The 24,865-nt window shown below is 39.4% G+C and overlaps 1 protein-coding gene and 1 pseudogene across 5 annotated transcripts in view; one reads left to right on the forward strand and one right to left on the reverse strand.

The window, feature by feature from the left end:
* The first annotated feature begins 63 nt into the window (after nt 1–63).
* The window catches only part of NSUN3 (NOP2/Sun RNA methyltransferase 3), a 68,836-nt gene continuing 44,034 nt past the window's right edge, over nt 64–24,865 (forward strand). The window contains exons 1-5 of one of the 5 annotated variants that reach the window (XM_019024496.4): nt 1,602–1,684; nt 4,203–4,320; nt 5,122–5,244; nt 8,770–9,034; nt 21,247–21,590. In XM_019024496.4, the coding sequence (XP_018880041.3) occupies nt 8,868–9,034; nt 21,247–21,590 (511 nt within the window). In that variant the 5' untranslated portion in view covers nt 1,602–1,684; nt 4,203–4,320; nt 5,122–5,244; nt 8,770–8,867. Of the gene's footprint in view, nt 267–1,574; nt 1,685–4,202; nt 5,245–8,769; nt 9,035–21,246; nt 21,591–24,865 lie in introns of those variants that run through there. The other 4 variants (XM_063703945.1, XM_004035940.5, XM_055383697.2 and 1 more) reach the window with 4 other exon arrangements.
* LOC115934014 (histone-binding protein RBBP4-like) lies at nt 12,930–14,312 on the reverse strand (annotated as a pseudogene).

The raw sequence follows: 24,865 nt of genomic DNA on the forward strand, positions 1-24,865 counted from the left end.
GCGTCAAGGGAAGTATCAGCCTTTACCAGCTACCGGAAGTAACTGCGCACGAAATCTCCCGCGGGAGCTAAGCCTCTTCGACGAGAATTCTATAGCGCGAGCAAATCAGTATCTCGCGAGAAATTGAAGAGGAAACGTGAGAATGAAAGTGGATGCCCGCGAATCCCGGAAGTCAGGCTGTTTTTTTCAGTTCCTTGGAGGCTTTTTGATACTGATTCGCGTACACCTGTTGTTTGAAAGCTCTCAGCGGGACAATGCTGACCCAGGTGAGACCTGGGGCCCGGCTGGGTACCTCTATCTGAATGAGATGCTTCTGGACGCGGCCGAGGTGGCGAGGGAGGGTGCTGGGATGGGGGAACATCACCTTTGTTCGTCCCCTCGCGAGATCAGCGTTTCTTTGGCTTTACTGTCAAGCCCTGAAATAATGCTGAGTGCAGTAATGCTGAGTCCCTTCCATCCAGCTCGCAGACTTCTAGTACCCACTCCCTCCAGCTCTTGGAGGGCTGAGATTTGTTTTCTGTGTCATAGCGGTATCCTGGGAGCTTAGAACAGTGTCTGTTACATAGTAGGCATTGAATACACGTTTCTTGGATGAATAAATGAAACAATTGCAAGGAAGTTCACGATGAAATTGGAGTGACTTTTCTCCCTAAATTAACTTTTCACTTTAAAATAACGAAGAGTTGCAAAGATAGTACAGAGTTCTCAAATACCTTTCACCAATTTTTCTTGATGTCAGCATCCCCGGTGACTTTTTAGTTTTGTTTAGATACAAGTTCTTGCTCTGTTACCCAATCTGGAATGCAGCTGCTCCATCATTGCTCACTGTAACCTTGAACTCCTGGGTTCAAGCGATCCTCCAGCCTCAGCCTCCCTAGTAGCTAGGACTACAGGAGCAGGCCACCACGCCTGGCTAATTTTTTTTTTTTTTTTTTTTACTTTTTGTAGAGACATGTCCTTGATATGTTTTCCAATCTGGTCTTGAACTGGGAAATGATCCTCTTGCCTCGTCCCTGCAAAGCATGAGCCAGCTGGAGTACAGTGGCGCGATCTCGGCTCACTGCAACCTCCACCTCCTGAGTTCAAGTGATTCTCCCACCTCAGCCCCCTGAGTAGGTGGGGTTACAGGCGCCCACCACCACTCCCGGCTAATTTTTGTATTTTTAGTAGAGACGGGTTTCCCGTGTTGGCCAACCTGGTCTTGAACTCCAGACCTCATGTGATCCTCCCGCCTCTGCCTCCCACAGTGCTGGGATTACAGGTGTGAGCCACCTGCCTAGCCCCTACAGTGACTTTTTAAAATTAATTTTGTTCCTTTTGACAGTTTCTTCAGCCCCAGTAGATTCTGTTTTAACCTTTGCTTCACATTTGGAAAATAATTATTTGGAAAAACCTTGCTTTTTCATAATTAGGTAATGTACAGTTTTGGTACATGTAAGGTATTGCTTCCATTTCAAGAACTAGTAATTATCCAAAAAAAAGTGTTCTTGTCTTAAAAAAAGACCTTGCTAATGTTGACGTTCAGTAAATTTGCAATATCACGGTGTGTCAGCAACTTTTTCTTATCATCATAGCTGAAAGCAAAATCAGAGGGGAAGCTTGCAAAACAGATTTGCAAAGTTGTGTTGGATCATTTTGAAAAACAGTATTCCAAAGAACTCGGAGATGCCTGGAATACAGTAAGGTTAGTATAATTCATCTCGATGCTTTATGATGGAACAAAGTACAATATGTAGTCCTCCTTTTTGTGGGAGGGATGCTGTGAGGATAAAAGGCAAAGGAATCTAAATCTGGTTGCCTTTTCCTACTGAAGCTACAGAAAGGAACAACTAAGAAGAAATAGAATGAATCATAGCGTGTTGGAAAGGGGAAATAAAACTTTGTCGGGATGGTAAGCACAAATTGTTACGCCTTTGCTTTGAGCAATTACTTTTATCCTTGAAATAGGAATGCCCACTAGTTTGACAAAATTAATTATACTGTAAAAGAAAAAAACATAAAATTTGGAATATTTGACTGATTTCTGAAATTTAGAAGATAATACAACAAATCTTTAAAGCCAGCACTGCTTTATCTCAGCCAAAGGTACACTTTATTTGGTAATCATATTTCTTTCCTATGTCGATGGCTGGGTATATTTTGAACACGTGCATATACACACAAAATTATTTAAATATACTATAAAAATAAGGAATGTTTAATGCATGGAAGTGGGAGAATTGTGATTTGTCTGTTTGGTAAGATGCTGTTAATGTATGGATTACTGTATGGGTTCTTGACATTGAGTGCCTGATACACTATATAACCCTCTCTGGAATACAGAGCAAGACAGTCTGCGTGTCCAGTTTACATGCCGTCTAGTTAGTGTTAATGGGAGAAGTGAGGAGATGGGTGTGGTTACAACTATACAAACTAATTTGTGAATACTGTGATCCAAGTATCTAACAAAGCCTGAGGGTGCCAGCAAAGGCCTGAAGGGAAGCTGGGTCTTGGTGACTTAGAGGAGTTACTTTGACAAAAAGAACTAGGCCTCCTAGGCTGAGGGAAGAAGGTGCACTGTTCATGAAGTTAGGGCAAAAGCCCACTACATGTTGCATGAGGAAAAAAAGTTGCATGGCTACAGATATTATCTGGAACTTCGTCCAGACTAATTTTTCAGATGGTTGGCTTGTCCATTTTTTTCTTGGATCAACTCTTAAGCATTTCTCCTTTACAAAGGGCAGTTCTAAGCATTTTCTAAAACAAATTAAGTTTTGGCTAATAAAGATCACAAAGTCTGAGGTGATTCTGAGATAATTTTAGGACAATTAAGCTGTTATAGAAATTGGTAAATGCTGTAATATGCAAACCGTTTATATTCGTGGGTTTTATTTCAAAAGTAGATTTTCAAATGGGTATTTTCTGTCACAGAGATGAAAAACTGAATAATAAAGTATGTAATAAATTTATGAGGTTTTCAGTATACAAAGGTACTCAAATAGAGTATCCAAATAACCAAACACTTATTGTATGTTTACTATATGCCAGACAATACTGACTTACATGATCCTCAGAACAAACCCGTTAAGAGTTTAAGTAACTTGCCCAAGTTCACTCAGCTAATAAGTGGCAGAGCTGAGGCTTGTGCCTGGGTTGTCTGACTCAATAACTCCCACAGCTCATCCTTGTTCTGTACTGTCTCATATCTGGGATGTGATTTAAAAAAAAAAAAAGATTTCAAGAGGCTTTTTTTTTCTGTAGACTTTGTAGCAGTCTGGCTACTCATATCCTATAATGACTTATTTTTCTACTTGGTGTACTCAGAAAGTCATATACTATTATTTGACCCTGAGCAAAATGAGCAATGAACCTCAAATCCATTTAATTAGCTGTGCCTTCTGCTACATTTACCCTATTGTGGGGTTTTTGTGGTAATTTAAGTTTTGCATAAACACACACTAAATTTGCCATAGGCAAAATAAAGGTTTCTCAGCTTAGGAAGTAGTCTGAGCATGGAAGATGGTATGGGGAAATAAGAACAGAATGAAATATTTTGTGTTTTAACTGCTTGTTTGCAAGACACAATGTACTTGTAGAGTCTCCTTCCAGGGAAAGTCAAGTGCTCTTTTTTTGGCCTATTTAGAAAGTAATTTATTCAATATTTTTAGTTTCCTGTAGTAGTGAGGAAGATTTAGTATTTAGTTTTGCTCTTTTTTAGTAACCTTTCTTGTCTAGTCATCCTCTGAGCAGCCCTTTAAAATTGGAGTTTACCCTGGTTCAATTTTTGCTCTATTTGTTGCCTCCATGTTCTCCTCAGGTAAGCCCATTCATGGCATGACTTTTATCAGTATGCTGTCATCTCAAGCTGTGAGGTTCTTCCTAAGATTTAGTCCCATACTTCTGTTTTTTAGCAACTTCAGTTACTTGGCAAACTCAAAAGTGTATTATTATTTTTCCCTTTCAAAGTTATGTTGCCTTTGCTACCTGCATGTTTTATCTCAATTAAGTGTATCACCATCAGTCTGGTTTCCTCCTTTCTTCTCTATACCTTCACTACCTTTGTAGTAAAAAATGAACCTTATATAAAAATAGGTCTGGCAACTGCCCTCAGCTCCTGGGAAGCAATCTCTAAGCCCTTGGAATGTCCTTCCTGATAAGTGTGTCTTTGTTTACCTGGGTGTTGAGGTCACACCTGATAATCTAACGATGTGATTTATGTTGAGGCCTGGGGACCACAGGTGTCAACTCAGCATCCAGAAGGGCTTGTGACTAAAAGCTGTATGGACAGTCAATCATATGTACGTGACCAAGCCCCAATAAAAAGTGGATACCAAGGCTTTGGTGAGTGTCCCTGGTTGGCAATACTCTTGTGCATACTGTCATACATTACTGCCAGCAAAAGTTGGCCTCGTTGATGATTCCGTTGGAGAGGACAACTGGAAGCTTCATGCTTTGAATTGTTGTGAATTCTGCACTATGAGTCTCTTCCTGTGATTGTTTTTAATCTGTATGCTTTCATTATAATAAACTGTGACTATAACTGTGATTATAACAGCTTTCAGTGAGTTCCGTTGTGTCCCAGTGAATAATCAAACCTGAGAGTCATCCTTGGAATCCCTGAACTTGTAGTTGGTGTCAGAAGTGAGAGTTGTCTTTGAGACTCAACTACCCTGCCCCCTTTTAATTTGGATCTTTTTAAAAAAATTCTCTACTGCTGCCATTCACTTAGACCTTCCCAATCTCTTATCTGGCATATTGCAACAGCCATGTTTAGTACTTACCTGTTTGCTTATTTTAGCAACCACTTTTATGGCACTATGTACCAGTCAATGTTGTAATCACTTTATGAATAATAACAATCCTATGTACAACCCTCTGAAATAGTTATTTCCATTTATAGATAGGAAAGCTGAGGCACACAGAGGTTAAGTAACTTGCCCAGGTATACACATCTCACACTTTAACTTGCCCAAGTATACACATCTAACACTTTGAAGAGCCTTGAGAGTTTGTTTTACCCACTCTGTCATGCTGTTTCTCAGTGCTACCAAATTCCATTGTGTCACACCTTGAGTACAAACCTTTGCTCCCCAGAAGTCTGCAGTATTATGTTTGGACTAAAAATCTTATCTTTCTGGGCAGGCTCCTTCATGCCTTTGGGACTGGCTATGCTGTTCTTCTGCTAGGAATGCCTTTTTCCCTTCTCCCTCTGTGCAGTAGTGTGGGTTCAAATCCCACCTCTGCATCTTGTAGCATATGACCTAGGTGAGTTAATATCTCTGTGCTCCATTGTCCTCGTCTGTAAAATGGGGAAAAAATAGTATCTATTTCATATAATCATTTGGGAAGATAAAATGAATTTGTGTATATACAATGTGAATGGAATGTTGTTTGACGTATAGTAAGGACTTCATATGCATTAGCATTATTTTTGTTACTATGATTAACCACTTCATCAAGCCTTCTGTATGTCCCTTGGCAAAATTAGTTTTGCCCTTCGTGTATCCATTGCATTTTGTTGATAGAGCTATTGTGATTCTTTCAAGGTTTTATCGTCATAATTTACTAACTTGCTTATCTTTTTCCTGACAAGGGAGGGTTTTGAAGAACCAATACCTTGAGACTTGGGCAAGTCTTCTGCTTATTCCCAGTTTTGTCAGTGTTTGTGTACTAGGCATTGTGCTAAGCACTGAGAATACAAAAATGGACTGTATATATCCTGCCCTCAAATACATGTATGATTAATTGGATAATTAATGGATACTTAATAAATGTATGATTAATATAAGCATTAATTAGAAATCTTTATTAACTGTGGAAATTTTACATGTACTTTATAGAAAGCAAAACAAACAGAACATATAAGTCTGAACTGTCTGCAACATCTTTTTTTTTTGGACACTCTCCTCACTGACCGAGAGTTCACATACAGAGAGGAAAAAAAATACACACACACACACACACACATACACACACACAACCTGATAATATTACCATAATCTGTGAAGGATGTAGACTGAGGTGGTTAAGAAAGAGAGAAATGAACCAGTATCTAGATTTCTATATTGTCCTATATGTTGGCTTTACACACATTTTCAGCCTTAATCTGTGCAAATCTCTGTGAAGAAGTAACTTTTAGACACTTTAAAGTCAGAGGTTAGAACAATTGATAGGTATCTTGTAGTTGTGGCAAATTCAGTCCTGTGACTTAAAAGTCCACGCCTTTTCCTATACCATCTGTGCTGCTGTGAAGGGTCCGGAGTTGCATCCTTCCAAATGTATGCTCAGATCCCGTAGTATGAAGGACTCTTATGTTCAGGATTTTTAGCCTTTTGATGTTCCACCAGAAACGCAAAGGATTTCCGGTCTGAGGTACAGTGAATAACAAATCCGGACATAAATTGCCCTTCTGTGAGATACAAGGAAGAGCCATTGCCAAAATAGAATAGGAAGCCATCACCTCTTCGTTAGCATCTCTGAGGAGTAAAAATAAAATGACTCAAAAACATACTTTGGTGCATTTCCATAAATTGATTTGTTTTTCATTTCCAACTTTTAAAAGAGTTGAATGAGCACCCTCTAGTGGATAATAATAGCACTAAATCAAGGAATTTTTTTTAGCTATGGAAATTTAAATAGGTTCTGTAATCTACAGGGTTATATTAATTGTGTTTAACAATTTCTAGATTAAGTGATATTTTTCATCTTCATCACTAGGACGGAAGGTAGGGTGGAGAGTAGAGTAGTAGGAAAAAAGAATAAAGTCACAGAAAAGTTGAATGAAAATTATACTATCAAATAATAAACATTATCCAAATGATACATTATACAGTTTTGCAAAATTTTAACTAGCTTTTAATTTTTTAATGCTTTAATTTTGTTAAAATAATAAGTAGTTCAGAGAGCCTTGAATCAGAACTCCAATTTTATTCATTTACTCCGGGATTTAGGCCCCAGGCACTTAGCCAAGGAGAAAAATAAGTCAAGGCTCCCATATAAATGAGTTAGGGAAATTGGTAAGCAAGCAGGGTGACACACAGTGTGATATATTAGTTTAGCTTCATTAACTGTTTCTCAAAATTCAGTTATTCTTGTGTACCATCTGTCTAGTTTTACTTAATTTTTTTTTTGGTCAGTTTTAATATTTTTCTTTTGTTTCTTAGGAATTTTTCTTTTGTTTCTTAGGAATTTATTTTTCTTTTGTTTCTTAGGAATTTAAGCTTATTTTATATCATTATCAGTAAATAGATGTGCCTAGCCTATAGTTGACAGACGGTGTATTTTTAGAGAATGAATGAATGTTGACAAGAAGATAATATACGATGGCTCACACCTGTAATTCCAGCACTTTGGGAGGCCAAGGCAGGAGATTTGCTTGAGGGCGGGAAGATTGCTTGAGGACAGGAGTTCAAGACCAGCATGGGCAATATAGCAAGACCTCATCTCTAGAAAAAATAAGCAATTAGCTGGGTGTGGTGGTGCGTGCCTGTAGGTGCAACTACTTGGGAGACTGAGGTAGGAGGATAGCTTGAGTCCAGGAGGTCGAGGCTTCAGTGAGCCATGATCGCACAGCTGTACGCCAGCCTGGGTGACAGAGTGAGACCTTGTCTCTAAAAAAAAGAAGACAAAACAGACTTAGCATGTTGGAGGGAGGAGCAACAATGAGTGAGAAATAGAAAGACTTTTCAAGGGGGTATGTAGGCTCAGGCAAATGACCGCAGTCAGTTTTCAGATCCTCAACTTTCATGTATTCTCTTTCAGAAAATTACTCTGCCCATCTGTACATAAGGGGGCACATATTCTCCTTTCCCAACCTGCCTTTCTCCAATTTCCCTTCACCCTTTTCACAAAAAAAAGGCACACTTGCACCATTCTGGCTTCTATGCTATGTTCCTCCAGGTATTCAAAACCTCCATATGCCAGAAACTATTGGAGTGTCAGTGTGAGAAAGCAAATGACTAACAGATTCTCTGACAAGTCAGGTGGTTTCCAAGTTTTGCTTTCAACAAAAGTAAAGGAGCCTTGATTGAGATGTCAGCTATCAATTCATTTAAGACATTTTTGATGATAGGTTGCTAAGTGATTTGGGGATATAACTCCAAAAGAATTCAAAGTAAGAAACATTGCTATAACAAAACATATTTAATTCTCATCCACTTATTTAACTGAAGGTTTTTCTCAGCTTTTATAAAAAACACAAAATAGGCATAAAAATGATGTTGAATCCTGACTGATTTTATTATAGTAAGAAGTAATATTCATTTATGGATATATGGAAACAAAAGCTCATTTCATTAAGTATCCATTTCTTACCAATTTTTACTTTTATAAGTTGTTTTGATCGGTTTTGTACTAATAATATTATTGATCCCTGAATCCAGAAGTTACCATTTTAACACTTAGAGATTTAAGACCACAGGAAAAACAAATTTAGTACATACACATGTGTATATGTGGGGGCTAGAGAAGCATGATAGGGTGATAAAAAGATTTCAAGCATGAAAATATATTAAGATGAAGTTATATGAAGTAGAATGTAAATAAAAGAGGAAAACGAGCAGCATAAAATTTCCACCTGTTAAAGATGAGTCAGTCTATGAATTTTTAAATGGGTGATGATGGGTATCAAAATCATTCTGATATTTAGTTTCCACTGGGCACATATTAAAGGCAGTATAATTTGTATTTTAAAATGTCAATTTTTACAGTATGCTGGAAATTGCATCCTTTAAACGTATGGTGAGATTTTAATGTCAACTTAAAATGTGTTTTTTTTCAAAATGATATCAGTGATGCACTAGCAAATTTGCAGGTCACTGACCTTGTATGTCTCCAGTTCTGCTGGCTACTGACGTACTTGCACTTCTTCTCACCTGGAAGACCAGTAAATGGAGCCACTTCAGACTAACTGTGAATCTTGGGAAAAGGTCTGGAGTGTGGCGCCTGGCCGCTGTTTTCTAGAGTCATCTAATGTACATTCCCTCTGCTGCCTGCTAAGCTACTTGCCCATCCATCAAAGCTTTGGATTCGGAAGCCACTTTCCCTCCAGCTCCAGGTTAGCAACCCATCCAGTGCAGGCACAGGAGGGGTTGTATGTGTGTGTGTTGTGGGGAGGAGAATGGAGGTCAGTGGCAGGTGTGTGCAAGGGGAACTGTAAGAATCATATTAATACACAGCTTTGCTTTCTCAGGGCTAGGAAGCACCAGCCTGAGCAGCCTTAGCAGTCCCTTCAAGAGTTGGTCTGTTGCAGCTGCTTCTATAGGCAGGATATGGCAAGCTGATTTCATTGTTAGACACAAGAGGGTTTCAGGGAGGTCACGGCCACTTGCACTAAGTGAGGGTTGGGGTAAAATTCTCTTTCCTGCCCCCTTTTGTAGCTCTGTGCTGTAGTACCAGGGTCTCACACTTTGGGAATCACTTCTGTTAGACTTTAAAGTCAGTCTGATTTTTGAATCAGATACTTCTGCCTACTAGCAATGTGATCTCAGGTAAGTTGCCAAAATCTCTAAAAGCCTCAGTTAACCTCTAAAATAGGAGTAAGAGCTGCCTCTCTCAAGGTTGTTGTGATGGTTCTATGATATAAACATGCAAAATGAACATTGTACACATCCAATCAGTAGCATTTATTAATAATGATATCAGAGTATGGTGGAGGATGTGAACCGGGTGGTAAGTGGAAAGACTTCGTTGGAGAGATAAAACTCCCTAAGTTGAGAACAGATAGGTGAGAGAGGAAAGGTTATTCAGGGAGGTTGGGGGCCGGGCATGTGGAGATCAGTAAATTTTAAAGAAACTTGTTACAAGAAATCAATATAGTTCAGTAGGGTTCGGTGTAGATCATGAAAGATCAAAAATTTCGTTTGTTCTATTTAGGCCTTATTTTGTCTAGTCACTAAAGAATGAGATAGAATAATTTCTGAAGAGTTCTGCCTCAGTCTGCAATAAGTTCTTGTCTTTTTTTTAATTATTATACTTTAAGTTCTGAGGTACATGTGCAGAATGTGCAGTTTTCTTACATAGGTATACCCATGCCATGGTGGTTTGCTGCACCCATCAACCCATCACCTACATTAGGTATTTCTCCTAATGCTATCCGTCCCCCAGCCCCTCACCACCCGACAGGCCCTGGTGTGCGATGTTCCCCTCCCTGTGTCCATGTGTTCTCATTGTTCAGCTCCCACTGGTGAGTGAGAACATGCAGTGTTTGTTTTTCTGTTCCTGTGATAGTTTGCTGAGAATGATGGTTTCCAGCTTCATCCATGTCCCTGCAAAGGACGTGAACTCATCCTTTTATATGGCTGCATAGTATTTCATGGGGTATATGTGACACATTTTCTTTATCCAGTCTATCATTGATGGACATTTGGGTTTGTAACAAGTCTTTGCTATTGTGAATAGTGCTGCAGTAAACATATGTGTGCATGTGTCCTTATAGTAGAAGGATTTATAATCCTTTGGGTATATACCCAGTAATGGGGTTGCTGGGTCAAATGGTATTTCTAGTTCTAGAACCTTGACGAATCGCCACACTGTCTTCCACAATGGTTGAACTAATTTACACTCCCACCAACAGTGTAAAAGTGTTCCTGTTTCTCCACATCCTCTCCAGCATCTGTTGTTTCCTGACTTTTTAATGATCATGATTCTAACTGGTGTGAGATGGTATCTCATTGTGGTTTTGATTTGTATTTCTCTAATGACCAGTGATGATGAGCATTTTTTCATATGTTTGTTGGCTGCATAAATGTCTTCTTTTGAGAAGTGTCTGTTCATATCCTTTGCTCACTTTTTGATGAGGTTGTTTTTTTCTCGTAAATTTGTTTAAGTTCTTTGTAGATTCTGGATATTAGCCCTTTGTCAGTTGGATAGATTGCAAAAATTTTCTCCCATTCTGTAGGTTGCCTGTTTACTCTGGTGGTAGTTTCTTTTACTGTGCAGGAGCTCTTTAGTTTAATTAGATCCCATTTGTCAATTTTGGCTTTTGTTGCCATTGCTTTTGGTGTTTTAGACATGAAGTCTTTGCCCATGCCTGTGTCCTGAATGGTATTGCCTAGGTTTTCTTCTAGGATTTTTATGGTTTTAGGTCTTATGTTTAAGTCTTTAATCCATCTTCAGTTAATTTTCGTATAAGGTGTAAGGAAGGGGTCCAGTTTCAGTTTTCTGCATATGGCTAGCCAGTTTTCCCAGCACCATTTATTAAATAGGGAATCGTTTCCGCATTTCTTGTTTTTGTCAGGTTTGCCAAAGATCAGATAGTTGTAGATGTGTGGTATTATTTCTGAGGGCTCTGTTCTGTTCCATTGGTTGTATATATCTGTTTTGGTACCAGTTCCATGCCGTTTTGGTTACTGTAGCCTTGTGGTATAGTTTGAAGTCAGGTAGCATGATGCCTCCAGCTTTGTTCTGTTTCCTTAGGATTGTCTTGGCTATGTGGGTTCTTTTTTGATTCCATATGAAGTTTAAAGTATTTTGTTTTTCCAATTCTGTGAAGAAAGTCAGTGGTAGCTGGATGGGGATAGCATTGAATCTATAAGTTACTCTGGGCAGTATGGCCATTTTCACTGTATTGATTCTTCTTATCCATGAGCATGGAAGTATTTTCCATTTGTTTGTGTCCTCTCTTATTTCCTCGAGCAGTGGTTTGTAGTTCTTCTTGAAGAGGTCCTTCACATCCCTTGTAAGTTGTATTCCCAGGTATTTTATTCTCTTAGTAGCAATTGTGGATGGGAGTTCACTCATGATTTGGCTGTCTGTTTGTCTGTTATTGGTATATAGGAATGCTTGTGATTTTTGCACATTGATTTTGTTCCTTGAGATTTTGCTGAAGTTGCTTATTAGCTTAAGGAGATTTTGGGCTGAGACGATGGGGTTTTCTAAATATACAATCATGTCATCTGCAAACAGAGACAATTTGACTTCCTCTCTTCCTATTTGAATACCCTTTATTTCCTTCTCTTGCCTGATTGCCCTGGCTAGAAATTCCAATACTGTGTTGAATAGGAGTGGTGAGAGAGGGCATTCTTGTCTTGTGCTGGTTTTCAGAAGGAATGCTTCCAGTTTTTGCCCATTCAGTATGCTATTGGCTGTGAGTTTGTCATAAATAGCTCTTATTATTTTGAGATATGATCCATCGATACCTAGTTTATTGAAAGTTTTTAGCATAAAGGGGTGTTGAACTTTGTCAAAGGTCTTTTCTGCATCTATTGAGATAATCATGTGGTTTTTGTCATTGGGTCTGTTTATGTGATGGATTACTTTTATTTTTTTTCAAGGATTAATTTAATTTTTAAGACAAATACAAGTTATTGATTCAGTCTTCTCAATTTGACAATCTACCTGTGGTATAACTGTCAGGTAAAAACATACATCTTTACAACTTGGTGGTCTCAAGTTAAAAGCAAACAAACAAACAAATAAAAAAAAAGCCACACCATTTCACAGACAGGAAAGAAATAACATGAAAACAGCTCAAGAAATACACTAATGAGCAAAAATATATGGGGAAAGAGGAACATGTAGTTTTGACTTAACTGAACAAACCAAGAAGAAACTGGTCTACGTGTGTAAATGTGCATCCTGGAAAGTCAGGTGTCAGGATTTTCAGGTAGGAATCTATATGACTTGAATCTTCCCTATTTCCTGAATAAAAGTGACATCTTTCTGTATTTATACTTCATGGCTCAGACACGTACCTCATTTGGCTCTATTCCTTACTCACTCTAACCTTTACTTAAATGAGTCTGAAAAACTTGGCGATATAGCATAAGAAGAAAAATAATCACACATAATATTTTCATTTCTATAGCTACTTTAGACCAGGGTTTGTTACTAGAAAATTCCTGAAGAAAATTTCAACGTAAGTCTGTGGCTTTGCTGAATCAAGCCCCCCCCCCCGCCAATAATATTAGAAAACACCCACTGTTTGGGCTAATAGCATTATTGGTGGTACCTATTATATAGAGGGATACCTGAACAAAGTCTGTCTCAAAACCAGTGTTAAATCACTCTCAGGGTTGAGAAGAAAAAAAGGGGAGTCTAAAATCACAAGAAGTAAAGACATATCTAGGACCCTTGTCCTTCTGGATCCACATTCCTTCAGGGTCTTCATCATTATAAATGTTCTCTGCCATTTGCTACACTTGCATGATATTGTCTTCTGATACAGAACAAATCACCCAAGGTTCATTGGGATTCCAGGAGAAATCAGATATCTTGGCAGTGTGACCACCATGAATAAACAACAACTCTGGTGACCCGTCTTCTGCATCTTCTGGGGATTGTTCCTCTCCAATTTTACTTAAATCCTAGACATTCAGTCTGCGATCAGTACCACTGGAAGCCAAAATAGTCTCACTGTGAGGTGACTACTGAACCTGGAATATTTCATCCATGTGACTCAAAGGAATGCAACATAAGTTTCAGATTTCTCAGATCCCACAAGGCAACAGTCTTGTCAGCTGATCCTGTGGCAAGAATGAACTCACTATAAGGATTGAAAGAGAGGCAGTTCACTTCAGCAGTGTGAGCTTCAACTGAGTGGCTTGGTTTGGAAGTATTGTTTGAACAAGTATCCCAAATCCTAAGTTTCTGATGATCAGCAACTGACCCAAACAGAGACTCATGGAACAGATGCCAGGAAACATCTTCTACTACTACTGTATGCCCTGTAAAGATGGTCTTTGCATCCACCACATTTCCCTCCTTTGGAACAGCACTGATGTCCCACGGGTAGATGGTGTGATCATCTGAAGCACTAAGTAAGTGCCCACTGAGATTTGGCCAAGAAAGCCCATAGCCTTTTTTCTGATGTCCATGGAGATGCAAGTCTGAGTTGCAGTCTCCAGAAAGATCTGGTTTAGGATGTTTTGTATAGTCCAAGACAAGAACATCACTGGAAGGAGTCTTTGTTGTGATAATACAAGGATTCTGGGGCATATAACGGGCCCTGTTTACTTCTCCTTCATGGTTGATCTTGATTTCTATTTCAATTTTTCCACTAACTGAACCAAAACCTCCAAATTCTCCTTTCTCACTGTCGTAGTGTGATTCATCAAACTGAGCATCATCATTAGGGAGTTGCACACTGGCTATAACAAGATGTTTTTGTTCATCCAATGTGTGTGTGTACCCAGGACAAGTCGATGAATGCTGAAATCTTTCCCTTCTGGTCTGGTTACACCTGGAAGCCACTGGGCAGTTAGGCTGGGCCACTCCAGAGCCTGCATCATCACCAAATCATAAAGAAAAGGGGTGTTCTTTTTCCATATTTTGTACTCCTTATGGATCACTCATTCTTCCACTGCGTCATCAAAGGCTGCTTCCTTGTCAGCCATGGAGGCCAGGCAAGCCAGGGGAATACTGGAGTCGAGTGTTGCAGGAGGGGCAGGGAGGCTGCAGGCCAGATTGATTTGCATATGTTGAACCAGTCTTGCATCCCAGGTATGAAGCTGACGTCGTGGTGGATAAGCTTATTGATGTGCTACTGGATTTGGTTTGCCAGTATTTTTTTGAGGATTTTTGCATTGATGTTCATCAGGGATACTGGCCTGAAATTTTATTTTTTTTGTTGTGTCTCTGCCAGGTTTTTGTGTCAAGATTATGCTGGCCTCATAAAATGAATTAGGGAGGATTCCCTCTTTTTCTATTGTTTGGAATAGTTTCAGAAGGAATGGTACTAGCTCCTGTTTGTACGTTTGGTAGAATTCGGCTGTGAATTCATCTGGTCCTGGACTTTTTTTGGTTGGTAGGCTATTAATTACTGCCTCAATTTGAGAACTTGTTATTGGTCTGTTCAGGGATTCGACTTCTTCCTGGTTTAGACTTGGGAGGTTGTATGTGTCCAGGAATTTATTAATTTCTTCTAGATTTTCTATTTTATTTGCATAGAGGTGTTTATAGTATTCTCTGATGGTAGTTTGTATTTCTGTGGGATCAGTGGTGATATCCCCTATATCATTTTTTATTGCGTCTATTTGATTCTTCTCTCTTTTCTTTATTAGTCTGGCTAGCAGCCTATCTATTTTGTTGATCTTTTCAAAAAACCAGCTCCTGGATTCATTGATTTTTTTGAAGGGATTTTCATGTCTCTATCACCTTCAGTTCTGCTCTGATCTTAGTTATTTCTTGTCTTCTGCTAGCTTTTGAATTTGTTTGCTGTTGCTTCTCTAGTTCTTTTAATTTTGATGTTAGGTTGTCAATTTTAGATCTTTCCTGCTTTCTTTTGTGAGCATTTAGTGCTGTAAATCTCCCTTTAAACACTGCTTTAAATGGGTCCCAGAGATTCTGGTATGTTGTGTCTTTGTTCTCATTGGTTTCAAAGAACATCTTTATTTCTGCCTTCATTTCATTATTTACCCAGTAGTCATTCAGGAGCAGGTTGTTCAGCTTCCGTGTAGTTGTGCGGTTTTGAGTGAGTTTCTTAATCCTGAGTTCTAATTTGATTTCACTGTGTTCTGAGAGACTGTTTGTTATGATTTCCATTCTTTTACATTTGCTGAGGAGTTTACTTCCAATTATGTGGTCAGTTTTAGAATAAGTGTGATGAGATGCTGAGAATAATGTATATTCTGTTGATTTTGGGTGGAGAGTTCTGTAGATGTCTATTAGGTCTGCTTGGTCCAGAGCTGAGTTCAAGTCCTGAATATCCTTGTTAATTTTCTGTCTCATTGATCTGTCTAATATTGACAGCAGGGTGTTAAAGTCTCCCACTATTATTGTGTGGGAGTCTAAGTCTCTTTGTAGGTCTCTAAGAACTTGCTTCATGAATCTGGATGCTCCTGTGTTGGGTGCATATATATTTAGGATAGTTAGCTCTTCTTGTTCCATTGATCCCTTTACCATTATGTAGTGCCCTTGTCTATTTTGATTTTTGTTGGTTTAAAGTCTGTTTTATCAGAGATTAGGATTGGAACTCCTGCTTATTTTTGCTTTCCATTTGCTTGGCAAATATTCCTCCATCCCTTTATTTTGAACCTATGTGTGTCTCTGCACGTGAGATGGGTCTCCTGAATACAGCACACTGCTGGGTCTTGACTCTTTATCCAGTTTGCCAGTCTGTGTCTTTTAATTGGTGCATTTAGCCTGTTTAAAGGTAATATTGTTATGTGTGAATTTGATCCTGTCACTATGATGCTAGCTGTTTATTTTGTCCGTTAGTTGATGCAGTTTCTTCATAGTGTCGATGGTCTTTACAATTTGGTATGTTTTTGCAGTGGCTGGTACTGGTTGTTCCTCTCCATGTTTAGTGCTTCCTTCAGGAGCTCTTGTAAGGCAGGCCTGGTGGTAACAAAATCTCTCAGCATTTACTTGCCTGTAAAGGATTTTATTTCTCCTTCGCTTATGAAGCTTAGTTTGGCTGGATATGAAACTCTGGGTTGAGAATTCTTTTCTTTAAGAATGTTGAATATTGGCCCCCACTCTCTTCTGGCTTGTACAGTTTCTGCCGAGAGATCCACTGTTAGTCTGATGCGCTTCCCTTTGTGGGTGACCCGACCTTTCTCTCTGGCTGCCCTTAACATTTTTTCCTTCATTTCAACCTTGGTGAATCTGACAATTATGTGCCTTGGGTTTGCTCTTCTCGAGGAGTATCTTTGTGGTGGTCTCTGTATTTCTTCAATTTGAATTTTGGCCTGCCTTGCTAGGTTGGGGAAGTTCTCCTGGATGATATCTTGAAGACTGTTTTCCAACTTGTTTCATTCTCCCCGTCACTTTCAGGTACACCAATCAAATGTAGATTTGGTCTTTTCACATAGTCCCATATTTCTTGGAGGCTTCGTTCATTCCTTTTTACTCTTTTTTCTCTAAACTTGTCTTCTCACTTTATTTCATTAAATTGATCTTCAGTCTCTCATATCTTTTCTTCTACTTGATCGATTCAGCTATTGATACTTGTTTATGCTTCACGAAGTTCTCGTGCTGTGTTTTTCAGCTCCATCAGGTCATTTATGTTCTTCTCTAAACTGGTTATTCTAGTTAGCAATTTGTCTAAACTTTTTTCAGGGTTCTTAGCTTCCTTGCATTGGGTTAGAATATGCTCCTTTAGCTTGGAAGAGTTTGTTATAACCCACCTTCTGAAGCCTACTTCTGTCAGTTTGTCAAACTCATTCTCCATCCAGTTTTGTTCCCTTGCCAGCGAGGAGTTGTGATCCTTTGGAGGAGAAGAGGCATTCTGGTTTTTGGAATTTTCAGCCTTTTTGCACTGGTTTCTCCCCGTCTTTGTGGATTTATCTACCTTTGGTCTTTGATGTTGGTGACCTTTGGCTGGTGGGGTCTTTGAGTGGATGTGCTATTCCTTTCTGTTTGTTAGTTTTCCTTCTAACAGTTGGGCCGCTCTGCTGCAGGTCTGCTGGAGTTTGCTGGAGGTCCACTCCAGACCTTGTTTGCCTGGGTATCACCAGCGGAGGCTGCAGAACAGCAAAGATTGTTGCCTGTTCTGTCCTCTGGAAGTTTTGTCCCAGAGGGGCACTTGCCAGATGTCAGCAAGAGCTCTCCTGTATGAGGTGTCTGTCAGCCCCTACTGGGAGGTGTGTCCCAGTCACGATACACGGGGGCCAGATACCCACTTGAGGAGGCAGTCTGACCCTTAGCAGAGCTCAGACACTGTGCTGGGAGGTCTGCTGCTCTCTTCAGAGCCATCAGGCAGGGATGTTTAAGGTGGCTGAAGCTGTGCCCACAGCCGCCCCTTTCCCCAGGTGCTCTGTCCCAGGGAGAGGGGGTTTTATCTATAAGTCCCTTACTGAAGCTGCTGCCTTTTTTTCAGAGATGCCCTGCCCAGAGAGGAAAAATCTGACAGTCTGGCCACAGCAGCCTTGGTGAGCTGCAGTAGGCTCTGCCCAGTTTAAACTTCCTGATGGTTTTGTTTACACTGTGAGGGTAAAACCGCCTACTCAAGCCTCAGTAATGGCGGATGCCCCTCCCTCCACCAAGCTCCAGCATCCCAGGTTGATCTGAGACTGCTGCTGTGCTGGCAGTGAGAATTTCAAGCCAGTGGATATTAGTTTGCTGGGCTCCATGGGAGTGGGACCTGCTGAGCAAGACCACTTGGCTTCCTGGCTTCAGCGTCCTTTTCCAGGGGAGTGAACGATTCTGTCTCGCTGGTGCTCCAGGCGCCACTGGGGTATGGAAAAGAAAACTCCTGCAGCTAGTTCGGTGTCTGCCTAAAGAGCCACCCAATTTTGTGCTTGAAACCCAGGGCCCTGGTGGGGTAGGCACCGAAGGGAATCTCCTGGCCTGCAGGTTGCATAGACCATGGGGAAAGCGTGGTATCTGGGCTGGAGTGCGTGGTTCCTCAGGCTCAGTCCCTCATGGCTTCCCTTGGGTAGGGGAGAAAATTCCACAACCCCTTGCGCTTCCCTGATGAGGCGATGCCCCACCCTGCTTCAGCTCGCCCTCTGTGGGCTGCACCCACTGTCCAACCAGTCCCAGTGAGATGAACCGGGTCCCTCAGTTGGAAATGCAGAAATCACCCACCTTCTGCGTTGATCTTGCTGGGAGCTGCAGACCGGAGCTGTTCCTGTTGGGCCGTCTTGCCAGCAATCCTCAGTACATGTCTTTAAATCTGATTGGGCCTCTCTCCCCCTAAAGTTTTTTAATGGCTTCTCATCACTTAGAAGATAAAATTCAAAACCTTATCATATTATACTTGGTAATCTTCTGCCATGATCCACATCAGACTACTAATTTTTAAGATGCAGTGTTCTTTCTCATTCCTGTGTGCTTGTACATGTGGTATTGGCTTTGTCCTGAAACTTCCTTTCTCATTTCTTCCTACAGATAATTTCTTCTCATCCTTCAAGATTTAACATATTGGATAATATACAAAAGCTAATGTTGTTCCTGAATTAATAATCCTCTTAAACAATAAGCTTAAAAGGAAACATGCAGGATTTAACCTTTCTAAGAGATAGGAAAGAAAATGTGAATAAATGGAGAAACATATTGTGATCAGGATTGGAAAAATTGACTGCAATAAAGATGTGAAATCTCTCCAAGTTTAAAGCATTTAATATAATCCTAGGCAAGGTTACTATATCTCTACCTGTCTACATACACAAATATTGTATAAATTATGTTTAACTGAACTTTTATTCCAAAGTTCATCTGAAAGAATAAACATTCAAGGTAGCTTTGAAAATTCTGAAGAAAAAAAGAAGAACAAATAGAGATTTGTCCTGTCTGATGTTAACTAATTGAAAGTGTTCTACTCCTTTTTAGCTAATGGGTAGGCACATGATGCAAGCCAAGCCACTCCTTCTGTGTAACTGTGTTTCTGATCATTTTTTTATTACACATGACTCAACACTGGTTAGATTTTTCAGCCTGTTTGGAGGTAAGATTAGGATGAACTGCCGTAAGACTTATAATAGTGGCATTTGCAGATTTCCCTTTGGGGTCAGTTATAAAGCAGTCTCCCCCAAAGTGTGGTCCTGGGGATCAGCAGCATCAGCATCACCTGAAAACTTGCTAGAGCTACGAATTTCAGGCTCTCTTTCAGAACTACTGAATCAGAAACTCTGGCTAGGTCCCTGCAGTCTGTTTTACAGACCCTTGATGCACACTTAAGTTTGCAAACCTCTTTCTTAAGGAAAGAGGTTGTCATCCTCCAAAATAGCTGAAACAGATATGCCAGGCTCCTGTGACTCACCATCCATAGTAAGAGGCAGTGAAAGGAGAAAGCAGTTTCACGTATTAGCCCTAAATTGAAATTCACATGGCACGCTTCCAGTCGCAGGTGTTACATTTCAATCCACCCATTCCTCACATAGGCAACTCCAGGGTGTGTAGCAGCTGGAATTTATTTAATTGACCATAGTTAATGAGGCTCCCAAATAACTCAGCTAGAAAGGTCGGCTGGTAAATAAATTAAATATTTCCTGCTGGATCATCTGTCAGTTGATATGAGTTTGTGATTGTCAAGAGATGGAACTCTTGGACCAAATACAAATTTAACAGGGTAAAGCTGCTGGGGGAAAGCCTGCACCATCAATCCATAAGTGGTTTTTAAATCATCCTTGGTTTTTTATCATCTGAGCCACTCATCGCCTCATTAACTCCATTACTGTAGAGTTCACTGTAGTTAGTTTTCCATACCTTTTATCTTCATCAGAAGAAAACACTCATTCCCTCTAACACCCTTTTATGATAATACTTTTCCCTCTAATAGTAATAGTCTCTAAGAAATTGAATATTGTCTCTAAGAAAAACACTTCCTTGTGCAAAGAGTGATGGGTTCATTTTGACAGACTTAGAGGTATTTAAAGGCAGGCTGCCTTTTTTTTTTTTTTCCGAGATGTACTGCAGGGAGGGACTAAGCTGAGTGTAAGCTGAGGCATACCTCTCTGGTGCAGAATTTAAGCCTCAAAAACCTCAGTAATCATAATGATACCAGTAGAGGGTCTTGACTGCAAGTTGTCCAGGTTCTTGGAGTTTTGAACAAAGAATCTGACAAAACACACAGCAAAGCAAGGAAAGAATGCCACAACAGAAGAGATTTATTGAAACTGAAAATACACTCCACAGTGTGAGAATGGCCACAGGGGCCCCAGATACAGAATATTCTTGGGTCCGAATACCCACTAGAGGTTTTTCCATTGGCCACTTGTTGCTTACCTCATGTAAATGATGTGGTGGCCCGCAATCAGTCTGATTGGTTGGGGAAAGCAACCAAACGGAGGCTGAAGTGAAGTTACAAAGGTTACACTCCTGTGCAAATATCTGATTGGTTGTGGACAGCAACCAGAGACTAAAGTGAAGTTACAAAGTTCCACTTCTATGCAAGCGTGTGATTGGTTGCAAAAAGCAACAAATTAGAGGTACTTTCAATTTCCCATTTGCCATGCAGAAAATGTGGGGGTTTGCAAAGGGAGTAGCGCCTGGTTCTTTTGTTACTTAGGCATGATGGAAAGTTAGGGTTTTCCTTTCAGTTTAGTTCTAGGAAGTCAGCATGAAATGGCCTTAGGTTCCCTGTCTTCAGACTCTATTCTCTTGCCTCAATAATATAATATTTCAGTGATCACAATTAGTTTTTGAAAAGCCACAATGAAAGAAATACCAGTTTTTAAAATAAAGACAGGATCATAACAATGCTGGATTCAGTCCTGTCAGAGCCTCATGAGGCAAAAGGAAGAGTCAGGAATACTGATCCTGTCTCTTAAAATCACAGGTAAGTGAAGTGTAAAACTAGGACCACATTCACCTGATTCGTAATATAAAATTGTATTGGTATGTATCATATTAATATTCTCTTATTTTCTCTTTTTCTATTTCTAGGGAGATACTAACATCTCCATCATGCTGGCAATATGCTGTCCTGCTTAACCGATTCAGTTATCCTTTTGAACTGGAAAAGGATTTACATTTGAAGGGCTATCACACACTCTTTCAGGGATCTTTACCCAACTATCCTAAATCAATGAAGTGTTACCTTAGCAGAACTCCGGGCCGAATCCCTTCAGAAAGACACCAAATTGGAAATCTGAAAAAATATTATCTCCTAAATGCTGCTTCTCTTCTCCCAGTGTTGGCTCTGGAATTAAGGGATGGGGAGAAGGTTCTGGATCTCTGTGCTGCTCCTGGAGGCAAATCAATAGCTCTGCTGCAGTGTGCTTGTCCAGGTAGTGTGCTTTCCTTTCAGTATTTGACAACTTTTTAATATCTGTATGTTATAGAGAATTTTGAAAGTATATATGGGGAGAAACGTAAGACTGAGTTTGCAAACTCAGGAAGCCTGAAAACTGAGATGCTATGGAGAAGAATGGAAATTTTTGCTGAGGAAGTCAGTATAAATAACATTTTTTTCAGCAATTTAATTCTAGCAGGTGATTGGGAACAAAACTTCAACATTTCGCAAATACAAATCTGTCAGATAATATGAATGCTGATAAGCCTGATAGGTATTTTTTATTGTTTACCTTTATACTTGAGAGTCTTATGTAGATATCCCTGTCATACTTTTCTGCAACAGAAACATATACATTTAAAATAATTTTTGATGTCAATAGACTATAAGGTTCCAAGGCAATTCTTTCCAGTAGAAATATAATGTGAAGTATATATATATATACCTTTAAATTTTAAGTAGTTCCATTTTAAAAAGTAGAAGCAGGTGAAATTAATTTGAATAATACATTGAACCAATACATTCAAAATATTGTTTCAATATGTAATCAAAATAGAAATAATGAGATATTTTACATTCTCTTTTTTTTTTACAGGTCTTTAAAATTGGTTACGTTACAGTTACATCACATTTCAATTGAGACTAGCCACATTTCAGGTGTTCATAGCCACATGTGAGAAGAGGGTATAGTATTGGACAATCCAAAAAGTCTTTTCAAGTGACTTTTTCATTAATATTATTATTAGAACCAAAGTGATACACAGTTTTACAAATATTTGTTAAAAGTAACAGGTCAACATTTACAATTTTTACAATATTTACAAAATTTACAATTTTTTTCTTAATAATTTTTCTTTTAAAGCTAATTCTTTTTTTAAAAAACTAATACAGGCTTCCCCAAATAAATATTACTTACTACTAGATGAGGCAGAGTTCGGCATCAGTTCTGTCTGTTTTTTGTGTGATGGTTCTGTTTTTATAGATGCCAGTGCTGTTCACATAGATAAGAAGATGGAAATGTTGGCTGGGCACGGTGGCTCGTGCCTGTAATCCCAGCACTTTGGGAAGCCAAGGCAGGCGGATCGCTTGAGCTCAGGAGTTCTAGACCAGTCTGGGCAACATGGGAAAACCCTGTCTGTACAAAAAAATTCAAAAAATTAGCTGGGTATGGTGGTGCATGTCTGTAGTCCCAGCTACTTGGGAGGCTGAGGTAGGAGGATTGCTTGAGCCTGGGAGGCAGAGATTACAGTAAGCTAAGATTGCACCACTCCACTTCAGCCTGGGAAACAGAGTGAGATCCTGTCCCAGAGAAAATTGTGTTACAGTTGTTTTACTGGTTCTTCACACTCCTGATTTATAGACTCAGATCACATACAGATCTTTCATCAAGCATTATTTTAAAGATCTATTAGGTAAGCACTCTTTAAGTCCATTTTTGATTTTGTTGAAAGCAAATGACGTGAAACCATCTCAATTACAAAAGGCAGTGTTGCCTTTTTTTTTTTTTTTGAGATGGAGTCTCACTGTGTCTCCCAGGCTGCAGTGCAGTGGCTTGATACCAGCTCACTCCAACCTCTGCCTCCCAGGTTTGAGTGATTCTCCCTCCTCAGCCTCCCGAGTAGCTGGGATTACAGGTGCCCACCACCATACCTGGATAATTTTTATATTTTTAATAGAAATGGGGTTTCACCATGTTGGCCAGGCTGGTCTCAAACTCTTGACCTCAAGTGATCTGCCCACTTGGGCCTCCCTAAGTGCTGTGAGCTGACTTATTCACTTCCTCAGCCAAAACACTGATGTGTTGAACTGCCCTTGTTTGATGTTCTGGAGGTTTCTATACCCTGGCACATTCTACCATAATAAGATTCTAGATGTGTGGGAAGCTTGCTTGTCATTTGTAAAGTTGGTGAAGGACCATGTGAAATGAGATGCCCCACTGGAAGTGTTCTCCTCCTTTAGGAAGTTGATGATCTGAAAATGGATTCTTTTGAAACTGTCCAAGCTTTCCTGTCCCTTAGAACATTGGTGTGTATCCCCAAGACATGTATGTTCCAGTTTGAAGACTGCTTTTATACTTTTATATGAGAGCATTCCCTGTTGAAATAGATTTAAAATTCTTTTATGAGAAACGTGAATCCAGTTGTACTAGGCATTCGTACAAATATATCAGTTAACTGTATATTTAGGAGGAAATATGCCCAGTGTTTTAGAGTTCTGGTTAAAACTCAGCTATTGAAGCTTGCTGTATTTTAGAATAAGAAATCACAGCAAAAATGTTATTTTACAAGTTTACGTCATTATTTTTATAATTTGAGCTGAAGTTTTGTGGAATTGTATGTTATAAGGAGCACTTATTTTTACTTCTACCCTATGTCCTTTGACATTGTTTTTATAAGTTAAAAGGCTTATACTAATTAATTCAGGATATAGAATTTTAGTATTATAAAGGATGAAAGGGAAATGTCAAATTTGGTTACCATTTTGAAGAGAGGGCATTTTAATCCTAAATTATCCTCATTAGTAGGCTATAAATATTTTACACATTTATAGTAGCAAAGTTGATTTGATTAGGAACCCAAAGGCAAACTGATATATTCTAGGAGTTTGAAGTTGAGAAGAATCTTCCTGTTCTTATATCAAGGGCAATGAACTACAGGCAGTGTTCCAAGTAAAGTAGCTTTTCATCTAAGTGGGACTAATGATAATGATTTACTAAGAAGTACAGATGTCTTCATGCTGATGCTTAAAGCCCAAGTTAGGTTAGCTACAGTGCTTGAATTTGGAATGTAGAAGCAATACTAATCAAAGCTTTTATAAGCAAAATGTAAAATGATGGCTGCACTAAATGTGCATTTGTACACCAAATTTCTTTAGATCAGTACTGACCTTTATTCTGGGCCAAGAGGCTCATGGCTTTGAATGATTACAAAGCTTATGTTTTAGGATGATTTAAAAAAAAGAGCCTACTTTCTGTTGGTTCAGCTGCTCTCACCTGTTACCACATTGATGGACTCACCATGGTTGTTGTCAACGTAGCCTTTTTAATGTCCTGGTCTTGGCAGAAAAAGAGCAAACAATATGGATTCTAAATGGGAAAACATTAGCATATTAACTAAGGATGACCCAGCTTGGTAGAGTGTCTTAGTCAACTTTCTGGCTGAAGGCTATGTCCCTCTAGGCACGAAAATCTCTTTGATGTCAGTGATAACTATTTTGGTTTTTTGAGACAAGGTCTTGCTCTGTTGCTTGGGCTGGAGTGCAGTGGTGCAA

Source organism: Gorilla gorilla, chromosome 2 (assembly GCF_029281585.2).
Source record: "Gorilla gorilla gorilla isolate KB3781 chromosome 2, NHGRI_mGorGor1-v2.1_pri, whole genome shotgun sequence".
Taxonomy (NCBI): domain Eukaryota; kingdom Metazoa; phylum Chordata; class Mammalia; order Primates; family Hominidae; genus Gorilla; species Gorilla gorilla.